We start from the raw sequence: 20,936 nt of genomic DNA on the forward strand, positions 1-20,936 counted from the left end.
CACAAAAACATCAGATTTCACTAAAAAATCCGAATTGAGCGTTAAGCCCTGCAGTCTGAACGTAGCCTGAGTTTATTTCCATACTGTGGAATAATCAAGACAAAACAGCAATATCTCCGTGGAGACAACCAAGTAGCGGCTGAGCACTTTTTAATCATTTAATGTACCTACATATTGCTTTTTGCAGCGTGTATACTTTGAAAAAAAATCCATGAACTAAAACATCCTCTCTGTAAGTGGGCTGGGAGTTTTCAAAATCAAAATCCAAAACAGATAAAGTTATCTTCCTCTACAATTTAGAAACACTGATTGGTATCAACAATGTGGCCATTTAAGAAGAGTTATCATTTTCAGAAGCAAAGGTCTCGGAAAGTAACAAAACTGCTTTGCTATATAAAACGTATATTGTACAGTAGGGACTTCTCAATTTTCCGAAACTATTATGTCAAACTTACTCCTTCCTGCTCATATTTCAATATAACTGTCTTTCTTACCCACAAAAACGTTGGCATGACATTTCCTCTACCAGTTTGTGTATTAAAAAGAAAGGAACTTAATACTTTTATGACACAATGTTTGCTTCTCTATGCCAGAATAAAGACTAATGGGTCTGGACCATTCTTTTATGTTTAGGTAAGCAGGACGTCTCTGTAGATTTGGCACACCCACCTACACTTTTAAATTACAAAACTCAATTAGGACATCCTGGGCTTCCTGCAGATCAGGTAGCAGATTGGAAGCTTTGAAAATTAAGACAAAGAAGCAAACAGGAGAAAATGTGCAAATTTTTCAAGTGCGATTTCCAGTGTTTGGACCATTCCCCCAAAGGTTTCTGAACATCTGGCAATGTGCTTTAAATGGAAGTTGGCTGTTAAGAGAAACCTGCTAACAATTTTGTCAATTGTCTTCACGTGCTTCCACCTCCCATTTCATATTAAAGGCCCTATATTCTGCTAAACTGACTCTTGTGAGCTTTAAGACCTGTTATAATGTTACCTCCTCAAAAGCATACCTGGAGTGGTGTTTTGTTTCATTCACACGTTTGAGTAACCCCTTATGATTAGTCTGTCTTTATCTCCAAAGCTCAAAATGCTCTATTCCAACTTGTGATGTCATGAAGTGGTAGTTTTCAAGTGAACAGCTACCTCTTTCATTTTTATTCAGTAGAGATTTCAGATCTGAAATTATCCAAATGGTTTTAGTGAAGGTTTATGGAGTTTACAAACACAGTGGAGCACTTCCTGTATTACCACATGACATCACAAAGTGGAACTGTGTGTGTTTTGTGTGTTAAACAAGTATGAATTAAACAACACAAATTCCAGGTATGTTTATGATGAGACAACAACATTATAATATAGTTCAGTAAATAGTGTAATATGCAAAGGTGGGGACTTGTGAGTCGTGACTTGGACTCGAGTCAGACTTGAGTCACAATTTTTAGGACTTGAGACTTGACTTGATAAAAAGGACTTGGGACTCGACTCTGACTTGAAGATCAATGACTCGGGACTTGACTCGGACTGTAACTTGAGAAGACTTGATGCTTCTCCTAAAAAAAAATACTTGTTTTTTGAAAATACTTTTTTCTTAACAGTTGATAAATGTGGTGCTGAATTTTACAGGAATAAACTTTAACATGTCCCTCCCACTTCTCTATTTGTTACTTTGGATGTAAGTGAAGTACTGTGATGTGGTATACTCAAATGTACTATAGTAATATACAGTACAATACAGTAAAACAGAGGGAACTACAGAGAAGATGACATGACAGAATAACCACACTTTTAAATTTTAATTCTTTCTTTTCTGACCGTAATGATTCATACTAAAATCCTGACAAGACATTTAAATAAATACTATTATATAAATACTTACAAAAATACAATAGAGTACAATTTAGCTTGAAATTCATATAAACTGCAAAAATCTAAGCTATATTTGGTACTTTGGTTTAAAGACCTGAAATGACTTGCAGTTCAAAGCAGACGACTTGGAACTGACTTGGACTTATGCGCCAGTGACTCAAGACTCGACTTGGGACTTGACTCACACTTGAGGTCAAAGACTTTAGACTAACTTGAGACTTCCAAAACAACTACTTGGTTCCACCTCTGGTAATATGAGCTCTTTAAGTGAGTGACCTCTTGGGTTGTGGGTTGAATTCCAAATACAGTGTCAAATATTCAGAATACTAATACTGTCCATACACTCTGTGAAGAAGACCAAGCCTACACAAAGTCAAATATTTTTCACAATATCCAGTAGCAACACAGGCTCATCTTGTGCTCGCTTTAATAGAGTGGGCTGCTAATTTTATAAAGCCTCTCCTCTTTAAGAGCAGTGAAGAGGCCGAATGTGCCTTGGGTCAGCATGGATCATGTCTTGGAGAAGATTCTGTGAGTTTCCTCTTTTGGCAGCTATTTTGCAGTATTCTGTCTCTATGGAAACAAACACTCCACATGTGACCTGCTTATGCCTCTAATGTTAAAGTGAGTGAAATAGAGCATAAAGATACAAACTGCAACTGCATCAGCCATGTTGGTATATAACAGGCTCAGAAGTGAGGAGAATAACCATCATTTCTACTCAGGTAAGAGTAAAAAATATCGTATTTGTGGAAAGTAGTACTCAGGGAAGGGTAAATGTAGCAGTATCTGTCTGGACAGTGAATCTGAAGGACAAAACATTCAACGATAGACAGAAAAGATTGAAAAGTTTCTCATAAAAATACTCTACCCACTTCCATCTTAGTCATTCTAACAATTTCATATTTTGATCCAATGCAACTGTATTTTAAACTCTCTCTTCGTGGGCTAGGAGTGTTCAAAATCTAAATCCAAAACAGATAAAGTCATATTTCTTTACAATTTCTTGACACCATTCAGTGAGTGCTTCCAACGTGGCCATTTCAAAGAAGTCGTCATTTCCAAATGCATCTCAAAAAACTGTATTCCTGAGTAAAAAGTATATTTAACAATAGCAATTTCTCAATTCTCTGAAACTGTTAAACTGCTTATATATGGCCATCTTTTAGTCACAAGATTAATTTATATCTAAAAAAAAAAAACAGTGAAGAATTACACATGTTCTTTTAAACAGCTAAATGTATTACACAACCTCTCATAGAAGTACACATTTTTAAAGAAGTAACTCAAGTTATAGTATTAAGTACTACCCACCTCTGAACATGCCAGTGTAAAGATGTATATATTACAGTTACTGCTTAGAACTTTTATGTTTCTACTATCAAAAAACTGTTAACAGAAGTTGGTGATTGCAGGCATAGGTTGATAAAAGAAAAATAATGCTACTGGTATGTAACATCTATAATACCTATTTATTACTACAGACATTACTTTTCAAAATGCAAATACACGTATAACATTACTTACAAAGTTTGCTTCACAGGTGACAGTTCAGTCAGTTTACAGTGTATAAAGCTGTATTGAGGAAGCACATGGTGAGGGCATGGCAGAGGAGTGTTTGGGATCTTCAGTTCATCTCCGTGGATGGAGCAGGGTAATGAGAGGCTCAGAAACATGGCCATCAGCCCATTATCATGTTGGCACTGAGGTCTGACGAGTCATTTGCACACAGTGGGGAAGAGGCCTGGGAGCGAGCCGGGAGACGAGTAAATACAACTAATGATGCACAGTAATTATGCCTGTGATAAGACCCACTTATGAGACCAAAGTAGAGCTGCAGCAGAACACTCAGAACACGTACATGGCAACTTTATGAACAATACACTGTGCTGTTCACCTCTATGTTTAAAGACAGACAAATACTAATCAGGATTCTTATGGTTCAATGGCCACTTTAATCCTGGAACAAACATCCGGACCTGTGGTGGTGAGAGGAGTTACCAAAAATCTAACCACTCTGCTAGTCTGCATGTTAAAGGGGCAAAATACGCTCGTTTATTATAAGTTTGTCCCATACTGTGGAAAATTCAAAGCAAAGCAATAATATTTTAATGAGACTAGCAGAAAAGTTACATAATGTCCCTTTAAAGATACATTGTGTAACTTTTCTGGTGGAGGTGTTTTTTTTAGGTACAATGCAACTTTCATGGTGAAAGTTTCGTCAAATATTTTTCTCCATGGAGATGTTATTGCTTTGTCTGGAACCATTTCACAATATGGCATTAAACCTTTCTATCTTCATGGAGACCAAACCAGACCATGTCACAGTTCAGATCTGCGAAGAGGCAACCCCACTCAGAGTCAAAATGGGTGTTTTTGTAGGTATTTTCTAGTTATTTTGGAACATAGATCCTCAACCAAAAAGTTACCTAGTGCCCCTTTATACTGAATGGATGAACAGCAGGACAGCTTGCACATAATGCCACTACCTAAAAGTTATAGGATTAAATTATTGCTTAAACCAGCACTAAACAGAGCAGTTTGACTGAAAAAGTACTCCTGACAACGCGATCCATGCACTGAAAATGAAAAGAAAGCACAGATTTGCACACTTGTCTCCATTATCTAATTCAGATGTGCTTCACTTTGTGCAGATGCAAAGAACAAATTTGACACTTTGAAAACTCAGACAGAAAAGCTATGAAAAACGTTCCAGAGCATATGGAAGTCACACCGCATTATGATTAAACTTTGCAAAAATATAACCACATGGAGTTACTAATATTTTTTATGAATGGCAAAATGAGAATGTATCAATAAAGAAAGTGACAGAAGTTTTCATTCTTTATGTGATATATAATTGGAATATGCTCCAGCAAATGCAGCATTTGTCTGAATATACTCATTAACATAACAAGAGATAAGGTGCTCATAAATCTGTTTCTTTTTATCAGAGGTTGGTAGAATTAACCTACCTAGTGCCTCCGTTCAATTTCATTTCTCTCCAGAAACTAGGTCAGGAATCAGAATACACTAGACGGTTTGCAAGAACCCCGGAAGTGTAAATTTGAGCACCAGCCAATCAACGAAGAGCAATATATTCCATGTTGGCAACGATTCCCGAGATCGAGGATTTAAAGCTGGAACAAAGAGAATGTTTGGTGAATTTTATCAAGGGGAAAGACGATAATGCTCTTCCTACAAGATCTGGGAAAAGCTTAATATACCAGTTAGCCTCATTAGCGGCACATTACATACATCACAATCAAATAGCAGTGATTGGTTAAATTTGAAAAAAGTACCCGCCTACCGTCGAGCGAACAAATTCTAATGCTGCGAGGTCAGACGGTTTCTACGAAGTGAAACCGGCTACAGTAGAGTTTCCAAATATTGTAATCAAGTTAGAGTAATGCTACTTCAAAATAGTATTACTCATTTAAAAACATAACGTAATGGTCCAAGAAATTACTCAGGCATCAGTGAACTAGTATTTGGGAAAACCACTACTTAAGCAGAGTAACTGAAAGACTAACTGTCAGGACGTAACATCTGATTTATCATTTTAAGTCAGTGTAATTGAAAGGGCAAAATATGAAATAATGCAAAGGAATGCAAAAGTTCAAATCAACAAAACACTTTTGTCATTTGTAGACATATTCACAGTGAGAAGAGGAACCAAAACTTTTACTCAAGTAAAAGTACTTAAATTAAAATGTTACTCAATAATAGTAAAGCTATGCTGCTAGAACACTACTCTAAAAAGTACAATTTCTTTCAAATGCTACTCAAGTAAATGATTGTGAGTACTACCCACCTCTGCTTATTACTTGAGATACTCTTGCTCTCTCTTAGTATTGTTAGTTTGGCAAGTCCCACATTTTTTCACGATTACATTTTGTGGTGACAAGTACAGCGCATTGGATCGTCTGTGTCCCGGACTGAACCAGGCTGCTTGGTTTAACTGTCTCTTTAATATACCACCACACTCTCCTCTTTTGCCTTTTGGAAACTCCGACAGCATCCCTTAATTTCACCCTTGCGTTGTATTTTGTCCCGTTTTCCTTTGGCCCGCACATTTGTCATGTATATTTCTGCTTGCCTTAGGGGAATCTCGAGCCATTTCACCAGTCTATCGGTGACACAGCCCTGGCCTATGTGTCAAACTGCACCTCAGTGAAACAAGAGGTTTCTGTCTGCTGTGTCCGCTCTCCTCTCCTCCATCGCCTTTTTCCATCACTTATTCCACTATCTCTCCCCAGACACACTTTGTGGTTAGTTGGTCTCACCGGAGTGTATTTTGGAGTTAAAATCCTTCACAAATCGGCCGTTCAGTCCCATTGGTGGAAAAAAAGTGTAGTGTTTTGTCATATTCGTGAGGAGTGACACAGATTTCTGTATTGAGGCAAATACTTGGGGTCCAATTAAAATACTGTACATGAAAAAAAGGGTGAGGATGGATGCAGAAAAGTGTTTCGCTCCACTAGGCTTTTATGCATCTATATCTGTTGTATATAACTAGTGAATTATTTATGCAGCACTATAGCTGGAAACTTTTAGAAATATTACATTGTCATGGTTGGAGCAATCCCTTACTAAAGATTTAGAATATGGATGGGCTATGCCAGTACCAGTATCAGTACTGGATGATGTTGAATTTTTTTATTTATTTTTTTTTTGCCAATATCAGTATTGGTTAAGGTCAGAATATTGATTTTCAGAGGTGGTGCTCTCAATGACCGAGGCCTCAGAGCAATTTGAGTTTCTCTCAATATGACATTAAATGGAAGTTGTGTATTTTTAAACAATAATCATAAGAAACATAACATAATAATAATAATAATCATATGTAATGGATGCAAATAAAAATGTAATTGTACTAGCAAAAAACTAAAACTACTTTCTAAGTTTCCAATTCACCATAATTCAAATAAATAGAAATGTGCGTGTCTCAAGAACAATGGGGAAAAACAGACCCTAAATATATTTAAAAAAAAACAAACAAACAAATAAACGGTGTATTATAGTGAGGGCCCCAAACTTAAGTTCGCCTAGGGCCCCAAAAATGCTAACTCCACCATTGTTGATTTTCAATACTGATTATTTTTTTTGTTCTTCCATTCGCTGGATCAGACTAATGGAAAAGCATTATATGGCTGTATTTTTACACAAACATGTAACTTGTAATTATTTTATCCCCCACTATTATTTTTACAAAAGTGAAAAGTTTATTTGCGATTGCTACGTATGTAACTTTTTGGTCTGGGGTCCGTCACCTGCTTGTTTCTATGGATATGTCACTGCTCTGCCTGGAATGTTCCACAGTATCACATTAAACAGCACTACATTGCATTTATTCAACTACAGGTGGATTTATATCTCAAAAATACATAGAAAAACAGGCATTCTGACTGCAAGTGCGGTCCCCTCTCCACAGATCTGACCTGGAACTTGGTGTGGTTTGGTCTCCATGAATTTAAAAAGGTTTATACTGTGAAACATTCCAGACAAAGTAATAACATCTCTATGGAAAAAACTATTTGACAGACCCTCCACCAGAAAAGTTAAACAATGCACCTTTAACTTAAGATTAATTCATGGGTCTTTCTATGGATTTTAAATTAAAAATTGGTATCAGTATATATCAGTTATCGACTGCAGGACAAATATCGACTGTAGGACAAATATCAGATATCGATATCTGCCCCAAAAATATATATCGGCCCATCCCTGGTTTAGTTGTAAAATAGCTGGAAGTCAGATTAGAATCATATGAACATTCAGTAAGACATCACAACAGCAGCACCAAGATAAACTACCACATCTACTTCACACACTTTCTTCCTTGTGAAAAATGGCTTGTTTTACATATAATACCAGAAAAGAGCGTGTGCCACCTTCTACATTATGGGGACATTATTTATACGAATGCCTCTGCCAGCTCTTTACACATGCTAGATGCTGCGTATCATGGAGCTCCCAATTCATCACAGGCAGCAAAAGCCTCATTCACCACTGCACACTCCACGCTGTACTCATGGGTAAACTGATCTTTGCTGCACATGCTCAGACCTCCGCACCAATGCACATTCATTTATAAATCCATTCTCAGTCTCAGAGCATCCTGCAATGTTGTTTCACACACAGACAGCACCATCTTAGCCTGCACTATCATGACCTGAAGCTGTCCAGTTGTCCAGTCTGGTCACCTTTGGGGAATTAAAGCTTATATTACAGACAGACATGCTTCTTCTTCCACTAAATTACCACATTTAAAGTAGAAAAAGACATGTATTGTATCTTCTACTGTATTGTATTCTATCTATTTTAATGTTAAGGTACATTTTGAGTAGCCTGATTTATCAGCTAGTTTCACTTTGTGGAAACCGTCTGACCTCGCAGCATAAGGATTCATTCACCCAAAAGCAGGTACCTCTTTTTTTAAACAATTGTTGCTATTTGGTTGTGATGTGTTTAATGCACCAAATCCCATAGGAAGAAGGGCAATAGCATTTTTCTCTTTGATAAAATTCACCAATCATTCTCTTTGTTCTGGCTTTAAATCCTCGATCTCGGGAATAGTTGCCAGCACAGAATGTAAAGCTTCGTCTACATTCCATCCACCCAACCGCTTTGTTTACTGTTGTGCTGTACCACAAAAGGGACCCAGGCAGGCGCTTGAGTTTGATGTCATGGGTTCACAGCTCTTTGCTGACAAACCGTCTAGTGTATTCCGATTCCTGACCTAGTTGCTGGAGAGAAATTAAATTGAGTGGAGGCACTAAGTGGCACGAGCCTGGCTACATTTTGAGGCAGATGTTTCAGGTTTTTTTTTCCTCCATGTAGATGTACTTAAACCGGATGAATGAACACCATGACACCAGCCTGCACATAATGCTGTATAAATAAAAGGATTCATATAGATCAGGGCTGCTCACACTTTTTCAGCATGTGAGCTACTTACAAAATGACCAAGTCAAAATGATCTACCTAATACAAAGCCAAGCAAACTGCACTGAAACACTCTGTGCCCCTTTTTTGGACCCTCACCCACAGTTTGAGAACCTCTTCTTTAAGAGAACTTCCTCTGGCACTTTACACAAAACTGTGAAAAAAGTGAAGGAAGATTTTTAAACCTGTTTTTTAAAGTTCCTAACTGGAGTTTCATTCTTTTCTGGTTTTACAGTGATATTTACCAGCCTCTGCACATTTACCAAACCAAACGCACATCGTGACAAACACAGATGCATTTGTGCACTTTTGTTAGGCAAACTTCAGCCAAATGTGGCAGTAGGTCTGTTCTGTAGATCTGCTCTATGCTGTAGACCTGCTTTGTGCCAAAACTGTAACACAAATTTAGACTCGTTTTTGCTTCACGTTTCGTCTTGCTCTTCTAATCAGCCGCACTGTGGGAGGGGCTTGTGTTCGCTGTACGCAGGAAGGAGCGAGAGCGTGAAAAGGCGAGGGGCGGCGTGCTGACGTGAGGCAGATGGACAGGTAGGATGTTTAGGAAGTTTAATCTGCCCTGTGATGCACGCTGCGACACGAGGGCACACGCTGTTGCAGACGAGCCGTGCACAGGGAGCGTGTGTATTTGTGATGTGCCGTAGAGTCTCCGCGGGCTGCACTGAGACGCCCCACACGCTCCTGCACCCCGCTACAAGTTTATTACCAACAGCAGCGGCCGTAATGAAATATGATCGCACTTGTTGAGTGTCAGACCTTGAGTGAGAGACAAGACCGAGTCCAAACGCGAATCCGAGACGAGACACGGCGATCTAACCACACGACCTTGGCGATCGACTGGTAGATCGCGATCGACGTACTGAGCACCCCTGATATAGATTAATAATAATAAAAATGTAGCCAAACCATCTAATATATTTCTTTTTTAATTGAGAATGTTTGTTAATTATGTTCCCTTTTTTCCTAGATCTTTACACCAACATTTTAGAATTGGAAAAATGCATGTAAAAATGTACCGTGCAATTTTTCCACAGAATTTTATAGTTGGTATTCACTCAGCAAACCACACAGAAGATTGCTCAAGGACTACAGGTTCACATGGAATAAAGCTTCAAAAAGCCATTTCATAAATTTCACAAAGTGCATTTTGCTTATTTGCTCTTCCACAGGCACTCCAGTCTTTGATCATGCATGTGTATGTGGTACCTCTGGGAAATGTCACCTATACTGTACATGTTTAGAGCGAACCGTGCCAAGCCTTACAGCTCCGAATATGCAAGTTGTTTACTGCTGTCAAAGTGATGACACATCTCCTTAGTGTTACCCTGAGCACCAACATGAAGGCAGCACGTGAAATATTTAGCCTGTGTCAGGAAGTAAACAAGCAGCCTGCTCCAGCTAGTTGGGACCAATCAAAAGTTTGGACATGAAAGGGAATGCCTGTGTGCGACACGTGGGGAGGCGGGGCTTATCTTGTTTACTAGTTTATGATGCTCATTTCTGCTTTGAAAGTCATCCTGCATGCACGGAGGGTGTCTAAAAACCTGCATCAAAAGAGCTGTGTGTTGTGCCTCCTGCTGATCCCACAAGCTCGGGTCTGTTATTATTGTAAAATGAAAAATACATACATTTGAAAAAGAAATGCCGCTCCCCATGTCTCAGATGTGTCTGTACCTACATGTTCAGTCACAAAGCATTATATAACAAAAACTATGCTTACAATTTTTTTTTAATTTGCATTATCCTTTCTAAAACAGTTCTGTAGGTAGTTCTGATCAGTCTTCTTTGAAGGATTTGAAAGAGTCATCATCTTCATCACTGACCCCTGTCCAGAATTCTTCTTCCTCCTCCACACTCCGATCCTCCTTTCTCTTCTCTTCCCCTTGGTCCTCTCTCAGTCCTCAACTTCCTCCTCTCTTTTCTCTCCCCTCTCCTCCTCCTCTTCCTCTTCTCTCTTCTCTTCATCCTTCTCCTCCTCTTCCTCCTCCTCTCTCTTCTCTCCCTCATCCTCCTCTTCCTCCTCATCTCTCTTCTCTCCCTCCTCCTCCTCTTTTTCTTCCTCACTTTCCTGTTCCATCCCCTCCTCTATCGCCTCTTCTTCATCATATTCCCGGATTGGTCTGGTCTGGTCAGAGTTTTGTTCTGGTTCAGACTCCTCTTCATCACTGGATCCAAGCTCGAGGTCACTCATGTCACTTTGGTCATCCTGAGAGGTCAGAGGTCGCCCACACCCCACACAGGAGTTAGCCCAGCGCAGCAAGCACGAACTACAATACACAGCGCTGCAGGTGGGAGAATCACAGTTCACAGCCGATTCCAGATTCAGCTCTTCGGAACATGATATGCAAGAGGTATTTCTCAAACCCAGGACTTGCAAAATTCTGGATCCTCCAGGAATTCTGAGTAGAAAAGCCTGAATACGTCCTCTGTTTCTGGATCTAAGCAGAGGTGTTCTGAAGACAGTCCTCTGAGCCCTCTTTTCCCATCGACGCTGTTCCAGGACTTTGCTCCGGAGATGGCAAAGACGCTCCAGCTCTCTTTGGGGATGGAACCAGGAGCAGACCACTCTTCTTGCTCTCTGCACGAAGCCTTTGCAAATAGCGAGCAGAAGAGACAAACCCAAAAGGAACCCGAGAGTGACGGAGGTGCCAGTGTCCGGGGGTCTTGGTTTGACAACGCAAGCTCGACTGAAAACCGTGAGACTGTGGTTCTGGAGGATCTGGAAAGAGTGGACCAAGTCTCTGTAAATGTCTGCCGCAAAACCAGACCCATTCACTGATACTTGGACTTTCACCGGAGGTCGTACTACTATGTCTGCTGAGACTTGGTGCTGAACCTGGTCTAAGATCCAGAAAATCAGAAAGTCCAGTGCCACCAGGATTCCAGCAATCAGCAAGTGTGTTAGTGCAGAAGACACGTCTGCCAGGACTGCTCGCCTCTCCTGAAGTGACATTCTAAAAGATAACGGATGGATGTAGAGCTTTGATTCTTGTGCTGTGATTGGCAGAACTGATGCCCCGCCCCTTGAGGTCACATGACGGTCCAGTTCTTTGAAGGAGTTATCAATGTAAATGTTGTCAAAGTCCAGATCTCGAAGGTAGCGGCGTCGATAGCGAGCCGCCTTGTAGTAGCTCCACACTAAAAGCAGCACTGCGAGGTAGTTCAGGGGCTGACTCAGCATCTCCAGCAGGTACAACTCTGATGTCACTTCCTTCAGGATCTGTTGTGTCATTTCCTGTAGAGACTGGCTGCTGTTCACGTCCAGATCAAAAGTAACTGACGCGTCAAGGTCAAAAACAAACTCCTTCTTAAGCTGTTCGAAAGCCGCCACCACAGGAGTTGCTAGGCGTTTTTTTAGCTGCTCTGCCACGTACGATGGGATGACACAAAATAGTTCTCCAGCTTTGGCTAGGTCACATAGGGGCATGAAACCATCTACAATCTCACACAGGAAGTTGAAATCTCCAAGAAGCTCATTACAGTCTAGCCTGGCCTCTTCAAACAGCTGTCTGCACTTGCTGTAGGGGGCGCCCATCTCCTTGTTACAGATGTCCCCGATGTCGACAAGAAAGTGCAGCAGGTTCCTCAGAGAGCGAGCAATATGGCGAACATTATCAGTGAGGGAGTCAATCAGGTTCTGGATTCTACCAGCGGTTTCGTAGGCGTTATTGCTGATCTCACGCAGTTTATCCAACGACGCTGAGAGGGGAGAGGCGGCCCTTCGAAGAATCTCTTGTGTCTGATTGGCTGAGAGCTGAGCGGAGCAAAGCAGGCTTGAGGCGACCAGTTCGGTGTTGTGGAGAGAGTTGGAGATCGGACCAGAGACCAGGACCGAAACCAGGAGCAGGGAGACCAAAGTCCTGCCTTGGCCTGCGCAAAGGGAGGGGAGCATCACGGCGACGTCGGCTCTTACCATCTTCGAGAGGCCCATCCCAAAGCCGGAGACGCAGGCCACACCCACCGTGATGTAGGCACAGGTCCACACAGTGAACTTCTGGAGGAATAGCAACATGGAGCCAAACAGGAGCGAGAAAAAGAGTCCAACGCCGAATCCAAGCAGAGAGGAGAGAGAGGAGGAGGAAAAGAGAGAGGAGAGGACGGAGGAGATGAAAGTCACACCATGCCTCCGCTTGACCAGAACTCCTTTCGCTGTCCTTATAACTCCTCCTGAGCCAAATAACTCCACCGTAATCTCCGTCATTTTCAGTAATTTTTTTCTTCAGTTAAAAGTATTCATTCAATTTTCAATCAACGTCTGTGTTACCAAGGAAACCCTCAATCACATGGTTACAGATGTATTGAAATCAAAACAAATTGTATCTTTAATTTACTGTATGTATGGTATTAAACCTTTCTATCTTCGTGGAGACCTTTAATTATTTAAACTTTAAACTTTGTCAACATCCTTTTTATCAGGGAGTAAAGGCAGAAGTGGTAATTTGGCAGAGTTTTAAGCCAGTACTGTATTTCACTGCAAAATCAGGGTGTAGTTTTATTATCCAGCAGAAACACATTTACTAGGGCAGGATACAAAATGGTTTGTATCCTTTGGTTTCTATTCAGATAACCTAGCCAACAATACTGCTGCACTACTGCCAACTCACGGGGAAACATAATTATGATTGGAAATTTATCACAGTTACAAATTTCAACTCCACACCCAAAAAACCATTGGCCTGTACTGAAAAGCCTTACAATGTTATGATTTATCTGAAATGTAATTAAATGATTGAAACAGCCTTTATAAAAATGTTCTTAAGCTGTTTATTTTTAGTCTTAAAACCTGAAACAGTTCAGTTCATTTTAAATAGTTTGCCATGGTTTAAAACAGGGGTTGGGCAATTCTGTTTTCCATGGGGCCACATGAGAAACAGAAAATAAAGGGCCAGGACAAAATGCTTAAAGGGACAGTCTAGAATTTTGGACACAGGGCCTCATTTCCTAGTGAGCCAGAGTGTTGGAGACGTGTGGAGACACTTTTTAAAATATTCCATCCAGTTCTTGTATTTAGAGGTCGCTGGTGCTAGGTTAGTGCATGCCAATGGCCATAGTTAGCCTGCCACTAAAAACAGACTTACCCACTTCACAAAACACCCACAGCAAAACAGTTATTACACCAGACTGTCAATGTAAATGTCTGCGTTGATAGAATAATGTTTGAAATAAAACTAACCTTGCATCACGTGAATCGGCGCATGTTGAGGGACTATTTTCTCGTATATCAGTCCGCCGCTGCCAAGCTTTCTATCAGGAAGTACAACTCGCTGCTGCTGCTCAGACATAAATCCTTCACCTGAAGCAAATCTATTATTACGCCAGACTGTCGATGTGAATGTCTGTGACTATTTTCTCAGCAGCAGCAGAACTTTATTTTGCCAGTAAGATAGCTGCTAGGTGATATCAGTCCACCGCTGCCAAGCTTTCTATCAGGAAGTACAACTTGCTGCTTCTGCTCAGACATAAACCCTTCAAATGCAAGGTTGGTTTTACTTCTAAAATTATTCTATTGACACAGACATTCACATCGACAGTGTGGCGTAATAGTAAATTTGCTTCGGGTGTTTTGTGGAGTGGGTAAGACTAGCCTTGCACCAGTGACCTCTGCAAATACAAGGACTGGATGGAATATTTTATAAAAAGTGTCTCCACACGTCTCCAACACTTTGGCTCACTAGGAAATAAAGTCCTACGTCCAAAATTCCAGACAGTCCATTTAACTTCAATTCTGCATAATATTAATTGTATTTCTTCATAAAAAAGCAGCAAATAGGATTGTTTTGTCAAGCTGGTAGGACTGATAAGAGTATATATTATGACTAAGCAATGAAAAAGTGAGGCTGCCTTAAAAAAACATAATTAAAAAACACTTCTAAAATAAAAGCAATGCAGCTTCAGTCCATGCATGAGGTAAAATTATAAAACATACACAAATTAGCTTAAACGGGCTGGTTGGACGCAACCAAAGGGCCATATGGGCTAAAGTTATTTCTCAATTTTAAAACACATTAGAATCCTAGCTGGGCCAGGGTGGAGTTTGGCCATCACAACTAGCCTGCTAACAGCACACTTCCTGGTCTAAAGGATAAACTCTTTGTAATAAGATGCAGACAGCACACAGCAGTCTTACTTTGAAATGCTGTAGTAAATAGACTTGTGGATATGTTTCAGTGGTTGTGACTATGAAGGGCAATTCTATATTTGAAATTGGTGTTCCTTCATTCTATTTCTCAGACTTGTGTTCAATGTATAACTTGTTTATCTCATTCTCTTGTATCGCCTTTTCCGCGTTGCCAAGGGAACAGTCAATTAAAGGGGTTACAGTTGTATTCCACTACTCGTGCTATCGTCAGTGCAGGATTTATCTCGGCAGTCCTGATTAGCATATTCCATCATGTTAGACAAATAGAAGACAATGAGGGCCTTGGGGACGAGTCGTAGAGGATTGCATGGCATACACAGACATCAGTGTGTTTGGATGGTCTTATGAGGCACGCTGTGGAGAACCCCTCATTCGATATGCATTAGAGATTGATAGAATTCTTGTGTTGTCAGAGGAGCTTAAACATCCACGGTGCTTCAGTGTGTGGGTGGAGGTGAATGTACAATCATGTCTGCATAATGAAAAATGAGAAATCAGTTATTGAATGGTGGCGATAGATGTGGGGCTTCAAAGAGTTGTTGTCATTTGGGGTTTTCAATGGTCTATCTCCAGGCGTGTAAGGCGGACTCGTAGTACTTTATGGAAAAACATAGAATACGAAATCAGTTCCATGTGTAATCAATAGCCCAGCACAAATGCGATCCGCTATTGCAGGATGTGGAGAAGTGCAATTACGTTTTTAAATGAGATATTTGTATTGATAACATTGCAATATAACAGGGTTTTGGAAAAGGTTTGCATGACAGTTGAGTCGTTACAGGGAGGATATGCAGAAATACAGGATGCAAAATTGAAAATAGAAGTCTATCTTCAATTTTATAAACGTGATTCATCCGTGTCCCCAGCTGTCCCCTCATGTTCGAATAAAATACAGCTTTTACTGATAACAAATGTAACGTTGATTAATTCTTAGTTCCTCATGTTGTGATGGTTTGTTTTGGTTCTCAAAACGATTATCCAATGACAAAGCATCATTTCATTTCATTTCACTTCATTTGGGTTGCCACTTTCAGAGCTGAAATCCTGTTGGTTTAAATCTAAAAGTATTCCTTCTCTGACCTGAATCCTCACTACGTAAACCGCAGCACCTACAGCCAATCCTGAATTCTGGAGGCTCTGAGCTTTCACATGAGTGACATCTTTACATCTACTGAGAATGAGGAAAACTTGTGTCCTCACTGGCAACCCAGGTTCAGCTGTGATTGTACTTTTGAAACCAGTGTAACAGAGTTAATTAAAAATGAACATGTTACTATTTTCTGGTTGTATTTTAAGTTTAATTATAATTTACATGAATTTTATCATTTTGACATTCTATTTTGAAAAACAGAAGTGTGTGCTGCTTCCGTGTATTTTATTTTGGTAGTTCAACTTCCCCTCTCAGTAGCCCATCAGAGACTGAGAGACAGAGGGTAAGTTCTGTCTGGGCAAAGTATATATTTCATAAAAACATCACACTTTTAACATAAATACAAATACATGTTGATGAGACTACTTTTTGTTTTATTTAGTTTTATTTTTGTGAAGGTTGTAAGTAGTGCATTTGTTTCTCCGGATAGCTGCTCCACTGTACTTGATTGGATTTGGAATAATTATTTTGTTCTTCATACATGATTTACATAAATGAGCCAGTCTGTAACTGTAAGCTCCCCCTCCTCAGTAGCCGTTGGAGACTGCAGAGGGGAGCCAGTGCTGATATGTGGAGACATATGAATAGAGTATTTATATATCATAGGAATAAAGCAGACTGATTCCACACTGTGTCCTGTCTTCTATATGTGGCCTGACGAAGACTCCGCAGCCGTTACACCAGCAAGTGCACAGGCTACATACCTTACCCTTTAATTTTTTTTTAGGAATCAGGTTGGGGGTTTGATCCTCGACCCATGTTTCTTCAATATCTAAGAAACAACACAGAACAGTTTTAATTCGAGCATGCGCCCTACCTCTGCCTTTTTAAAGAATACTCCGTCACATTTCAATTAATGTTACACTGCAGAAACTCACATGTAGTCAAGTTAAGATGACTTGAAAGTTTGATCATGATTTGAGTCAATTTCACTTGATAAGTAAAATGATGTACCAATGGAACAAGACTTTTTATACTTAAAATATGAAAATACATCTTGCTACACTTAAGATAAGAAAAACAACTCTTTGCACTTAATTCAAGCAACATTAGATTTTGTTTCTTATTTTAAGAAAAACACACTTATTTCATTGGTAGATTATTTTACTTCTGAAGTTAAATCTACTCAAATAAGGGCAAATGTTCTTAACTGAAGTCATTTTAACTTACCTAGATATTGCTTTTTGCAGTTTATCAAGACTGTCATTTAGTAATCATAACTATTTAAAATGAAGACTTCACCCTATTGTAGCAGCATGGCAAAGTTTTGGACATATCCTCTGCTTTTTGTGAGTTCAGGGGGGTCTCTGTCTGTCTTTTTGTCTCATCTCATTCTGGAAGTGGCCATCAGAGCATGAGGGTGTGAAGTGGACATATCCAATTTTTTTTCTCAAATGGACAAAACAACACAGCAGTCACAAAGGTGAGATGGATCTGACAGCGAAGGGCGTCTCGTATAAAGGAACTTGATGGAATGGAAAAGTGAAATACTGTATTTGTTTATACAGAAAACGCCAAAACCAATGAAGTGTACGATGTCTTGATTTTTTGCAGGTAGGGTGGAAATGGACCGTACAGTAGTGAGAATTGCATTTTTTACTCCATTATTTCAGTTAGTATAAAGAGGTTGGTGTGTAAATGAAATCATGTGTTTATGTGTCATGTCGTATACATTTTGAGGACTTTCAAATGTTTTGTTTTAAATTGTTACTCATTATGGAAACAGTCCTAATTTATGATCATTTTGGAACCAATGAATAGTTTCTTTTTAAGCAAGATGTTAACAGCCAATTCTCTGCCACTGCGATTTGGATCAGAGTTCAGCCTTCACAAGAAAATAATTTGACACATTTTCGTGTTAAATAGCAATAAATGTTCAGTAAACTAATACTGAAAGCCATTTTTATTTATTTTAATAAGAAAAAAACATGATTGATCAATTTGAGGAAAAAATAAATACATTAAAGGCCATATATTACACAAAAATGAATCCTGTGAGCTTTAAGCCGTGTTAGAATGTTGTTACCTCATCAACAAAATATGTGAAGTTGTGTTTTGTTTCATTCACACATGTTTTCACACTCTTTATTGTTAGTCTAATTACATCTCCAAAGCTCTAAATGCTCTATTCCACCTCGTGATGTCATGAAGCAGTAGTTTTCAAGTTAACAGCTCCTTTAATCTTTAGTTCAGTAGAGACTGGCATATCAGGGCTTTTATACAAACCATTCCAGTGAAGGCATATGGAGTTTAAAAACACACTGGAGCACTTCTTGTATCACCACTTGACATTAGGGGTGTGCAAAAATATCAAAATATCAATATATCGTATCATTTAAGATGATGATACAGTATCGATAACATGAGCTGCTGTATCAATATATCCCCAAGAGTATTTTTTGGTATATTTTACTAAATTATTTAGTTACAGCGCTACAGTTTTGTTGCTTGTTTGGAGAAGGGAAACTTTTTTATGAAGCACATTTGACATTTTTACTGTTTTGAGAATTAAAATGTTTGTGTTTCATATTAACTTTGTACAAGAAGTGGTTTAACAAAAACAAATTGAGTTACGCTTTATTTTTTTATTGAACTGTATTAAATAGATTTGAAATATATCGTATCCAATCGAAAGCTCACTGTATCGAGATATGTATCGTGTCGTGGCCTGTGTATCGGCAACTTCTTAATGACCCTGCATTCGATTATCTTCCGACTCCCACTAGGACCTCGGATTTGAGGTTACATCAGAACTTGAAGTGCATTATTATGTTTCGCGTGTTGGACTACATGGATTATGATTATGACTTATCTTATGAAAATGCTGCCACTTTAATTTATATAATTTTTTGAATTTGAACTTAATTTTATGTTATGATTTCTCTTCCATTACCACCTTAGGGACGTTAACAACCGTTAAATCAAGTATTTGTTCAATATTGGCCTCACCACAACACCGACTACCACACCCACAGGCATGGTTACAAACAAGGTAAAGTACTGCAGTAATATGAGTGACTGAAATTGTCATTTAAACCACCAAAGTGTCCAAACACAATGAAAACAGTTCATATTTATACATCACAGTGGGGGCAGCTGTCTTGGATTCTGACTCGGAATCCTTGCTCAGTTTACTTTTATCGGCACCAAGGTTTGAGTCATGCTGTCCCAGAAAAAGGGCCATATCATGCGTGTCGCTAGGCAACTTCCTTGGAAAACCGATTCAGAAGGATAATGGAACTCAGGGTGATACCCAGCCTACATGACATCACAACAGGTTGTTTTCTATTTGAGAGAGAAACCCAGCCTAAATATGCAGGGTCTGTGTGTTAAACTTGTGTGATTGAAACAAAACACAACTCCAGGTCTGTTTATGATGAGAAAACAACATTATAACATAGATGAGAAAATAATGTAATATGTGCCCTTTAATATAGTGTATAGTATAGTTACTTTAATATAGTCAGTGTTGGGAGTAATGTATTATAAAAGTAATGTATTACAGTAATGCGTTGATTTTTGCTGTAACGCAGTAATGTAAGGCATTACAGGGGGAAAAATTTTAATATTTTACTCGGTACAAATGTGAGTAACGCGCGTTACAATGCTTTTTTAACCTGGATTGAAGTGGTGGGTTTTTCTTCATAGAAATTCGCTAAAATCACCGTGAAATCAGCACAGCGGTGAAACGCCGGAGACGCGGCCGGACAGACCTTCAGTTAACCGCGGGTGAAAGGACCGACCCAGAACTCTACGCTGTTTAGACCTGGTTTAGACCTGGGTCACTTCTGGTTTAGACCTGGTTTACAGTCGTCCCTCGCTCTAACGCGGTTCACTTTTCGCGGTCTCGCTGTTTCGCTGATTTTTAGAATTTTTTTTTTTGTGCAATTTTGCATGCCTTTTGTTTTTAGTGTATGAACACGTATTGCGTTCCTCCCGCTGTGTCCTGATCGGCTAAGGGACTCCTGTCTACTGTACTGTAATCTCTAGCAGTGTGCTTCTGAAGTGCTGTATGTCTGCAAGTTTTCTCTCCGACAAAATCCACACCGTCGACGAAATGTTCTGCACCGACAAAGGCTCCTACGCTCACACCCAAAAGACAGAGGACGATGCAAACCATCGCACAAAAAGTTGGACTTCTGGACACGTTGAAGGAAGGTAGAAGTTACGCGCTGTAGCAGAGTTTTGCACCGGGTCTTGTACCCGCAAATAGTTGCTGAAATCAGGACCGTGAGCCCGAGCAGCAGGGTCCATAAAGAGCGATCGGGCGACAGCCGCTCTTACCTCCATGAGGTGCGGAGCAAAGCCGCTCCTTTCTCCTGCGGTCTCCTTCGAGCCCGTCCTGACAGTGAGTCCTGTTTTAGTCCTAGTTCAGTTCTGGTTTAGTCCTCCTCTTCAGTCCTGGAATCAGTCTGAGGTTAGTCCTGTTATAGTCCTGGTTTAGTCCTGGTTCAGCTCTGGTTTAGTCCTGGTTTAGACCTTGTTTAGTCCTGGTTCAGTCCATATACAGCTCAAAAGTTCAGCTTTTTCGCAGTTATTTTGGTGAGAGTAACTTAAAGTAATGCAATAGTAATGTAATGCCTTACAATTTAAATGCAGTAATATTGTAATGTAACGAATTACTTTGAAATGACAGTAATAAGTAATAAATAACGCATTACAGTTTTAAAGTAACTTGCCCAACAGTGAATATAGTGTATAGTATTATAGTATCAAATTCATCTCACCCAGCCCCACATCTGTCATTTAAAAATCTTGTATAATTCACACCTCATTTTGAAACAAGGCTGCACCGAATCTTATGTCAACAAGTGAA

General features: G+C 39.6%; 1 protein-coding gene across 1 annotated transcript; it reads right to left on the reverse strand.

Moving 5' to 3' along the window:
• Positions 1–10,090: 10,090 nt before the first annotated feature.
• On the reverse strand, positions 10,091–12,888 carry dcst2 (DC-STAMP domain containing 2; the record flags this gene model as incomplete). Its single annotated transcript, XM_055161500.1, has 2 exons — positions 10,091–10,229; positions 10,985–12,888. Coding segments are annotated over 2 exons (2,043 nt in total), but the record flags the coding sequence as incomplete, so codon positions are not given.
• Positions 12,889–20,936: the final 8,048 nt, after the last annotated feature.

The sequence above is a fragment of the Boleophthalmus pectinirostris genome, unplaced genomic scaffold (assembly GCF_026225935.1).
Source record: "Boleophthalmus pectinirostris isolate CB_2022bp ecotype Guang Dong unplaced genomic scaffold, ASM2622593v1 HiC_scaffold_4, whole genome shotgun sequence".
Taxonomy (NCBI): Eukaryota; Metazoa; Chordata; class Actinopteri; order Gobiiformes; family Gobiidae; genus Boleophthalmus; species Boleophthalmus pectinirostris.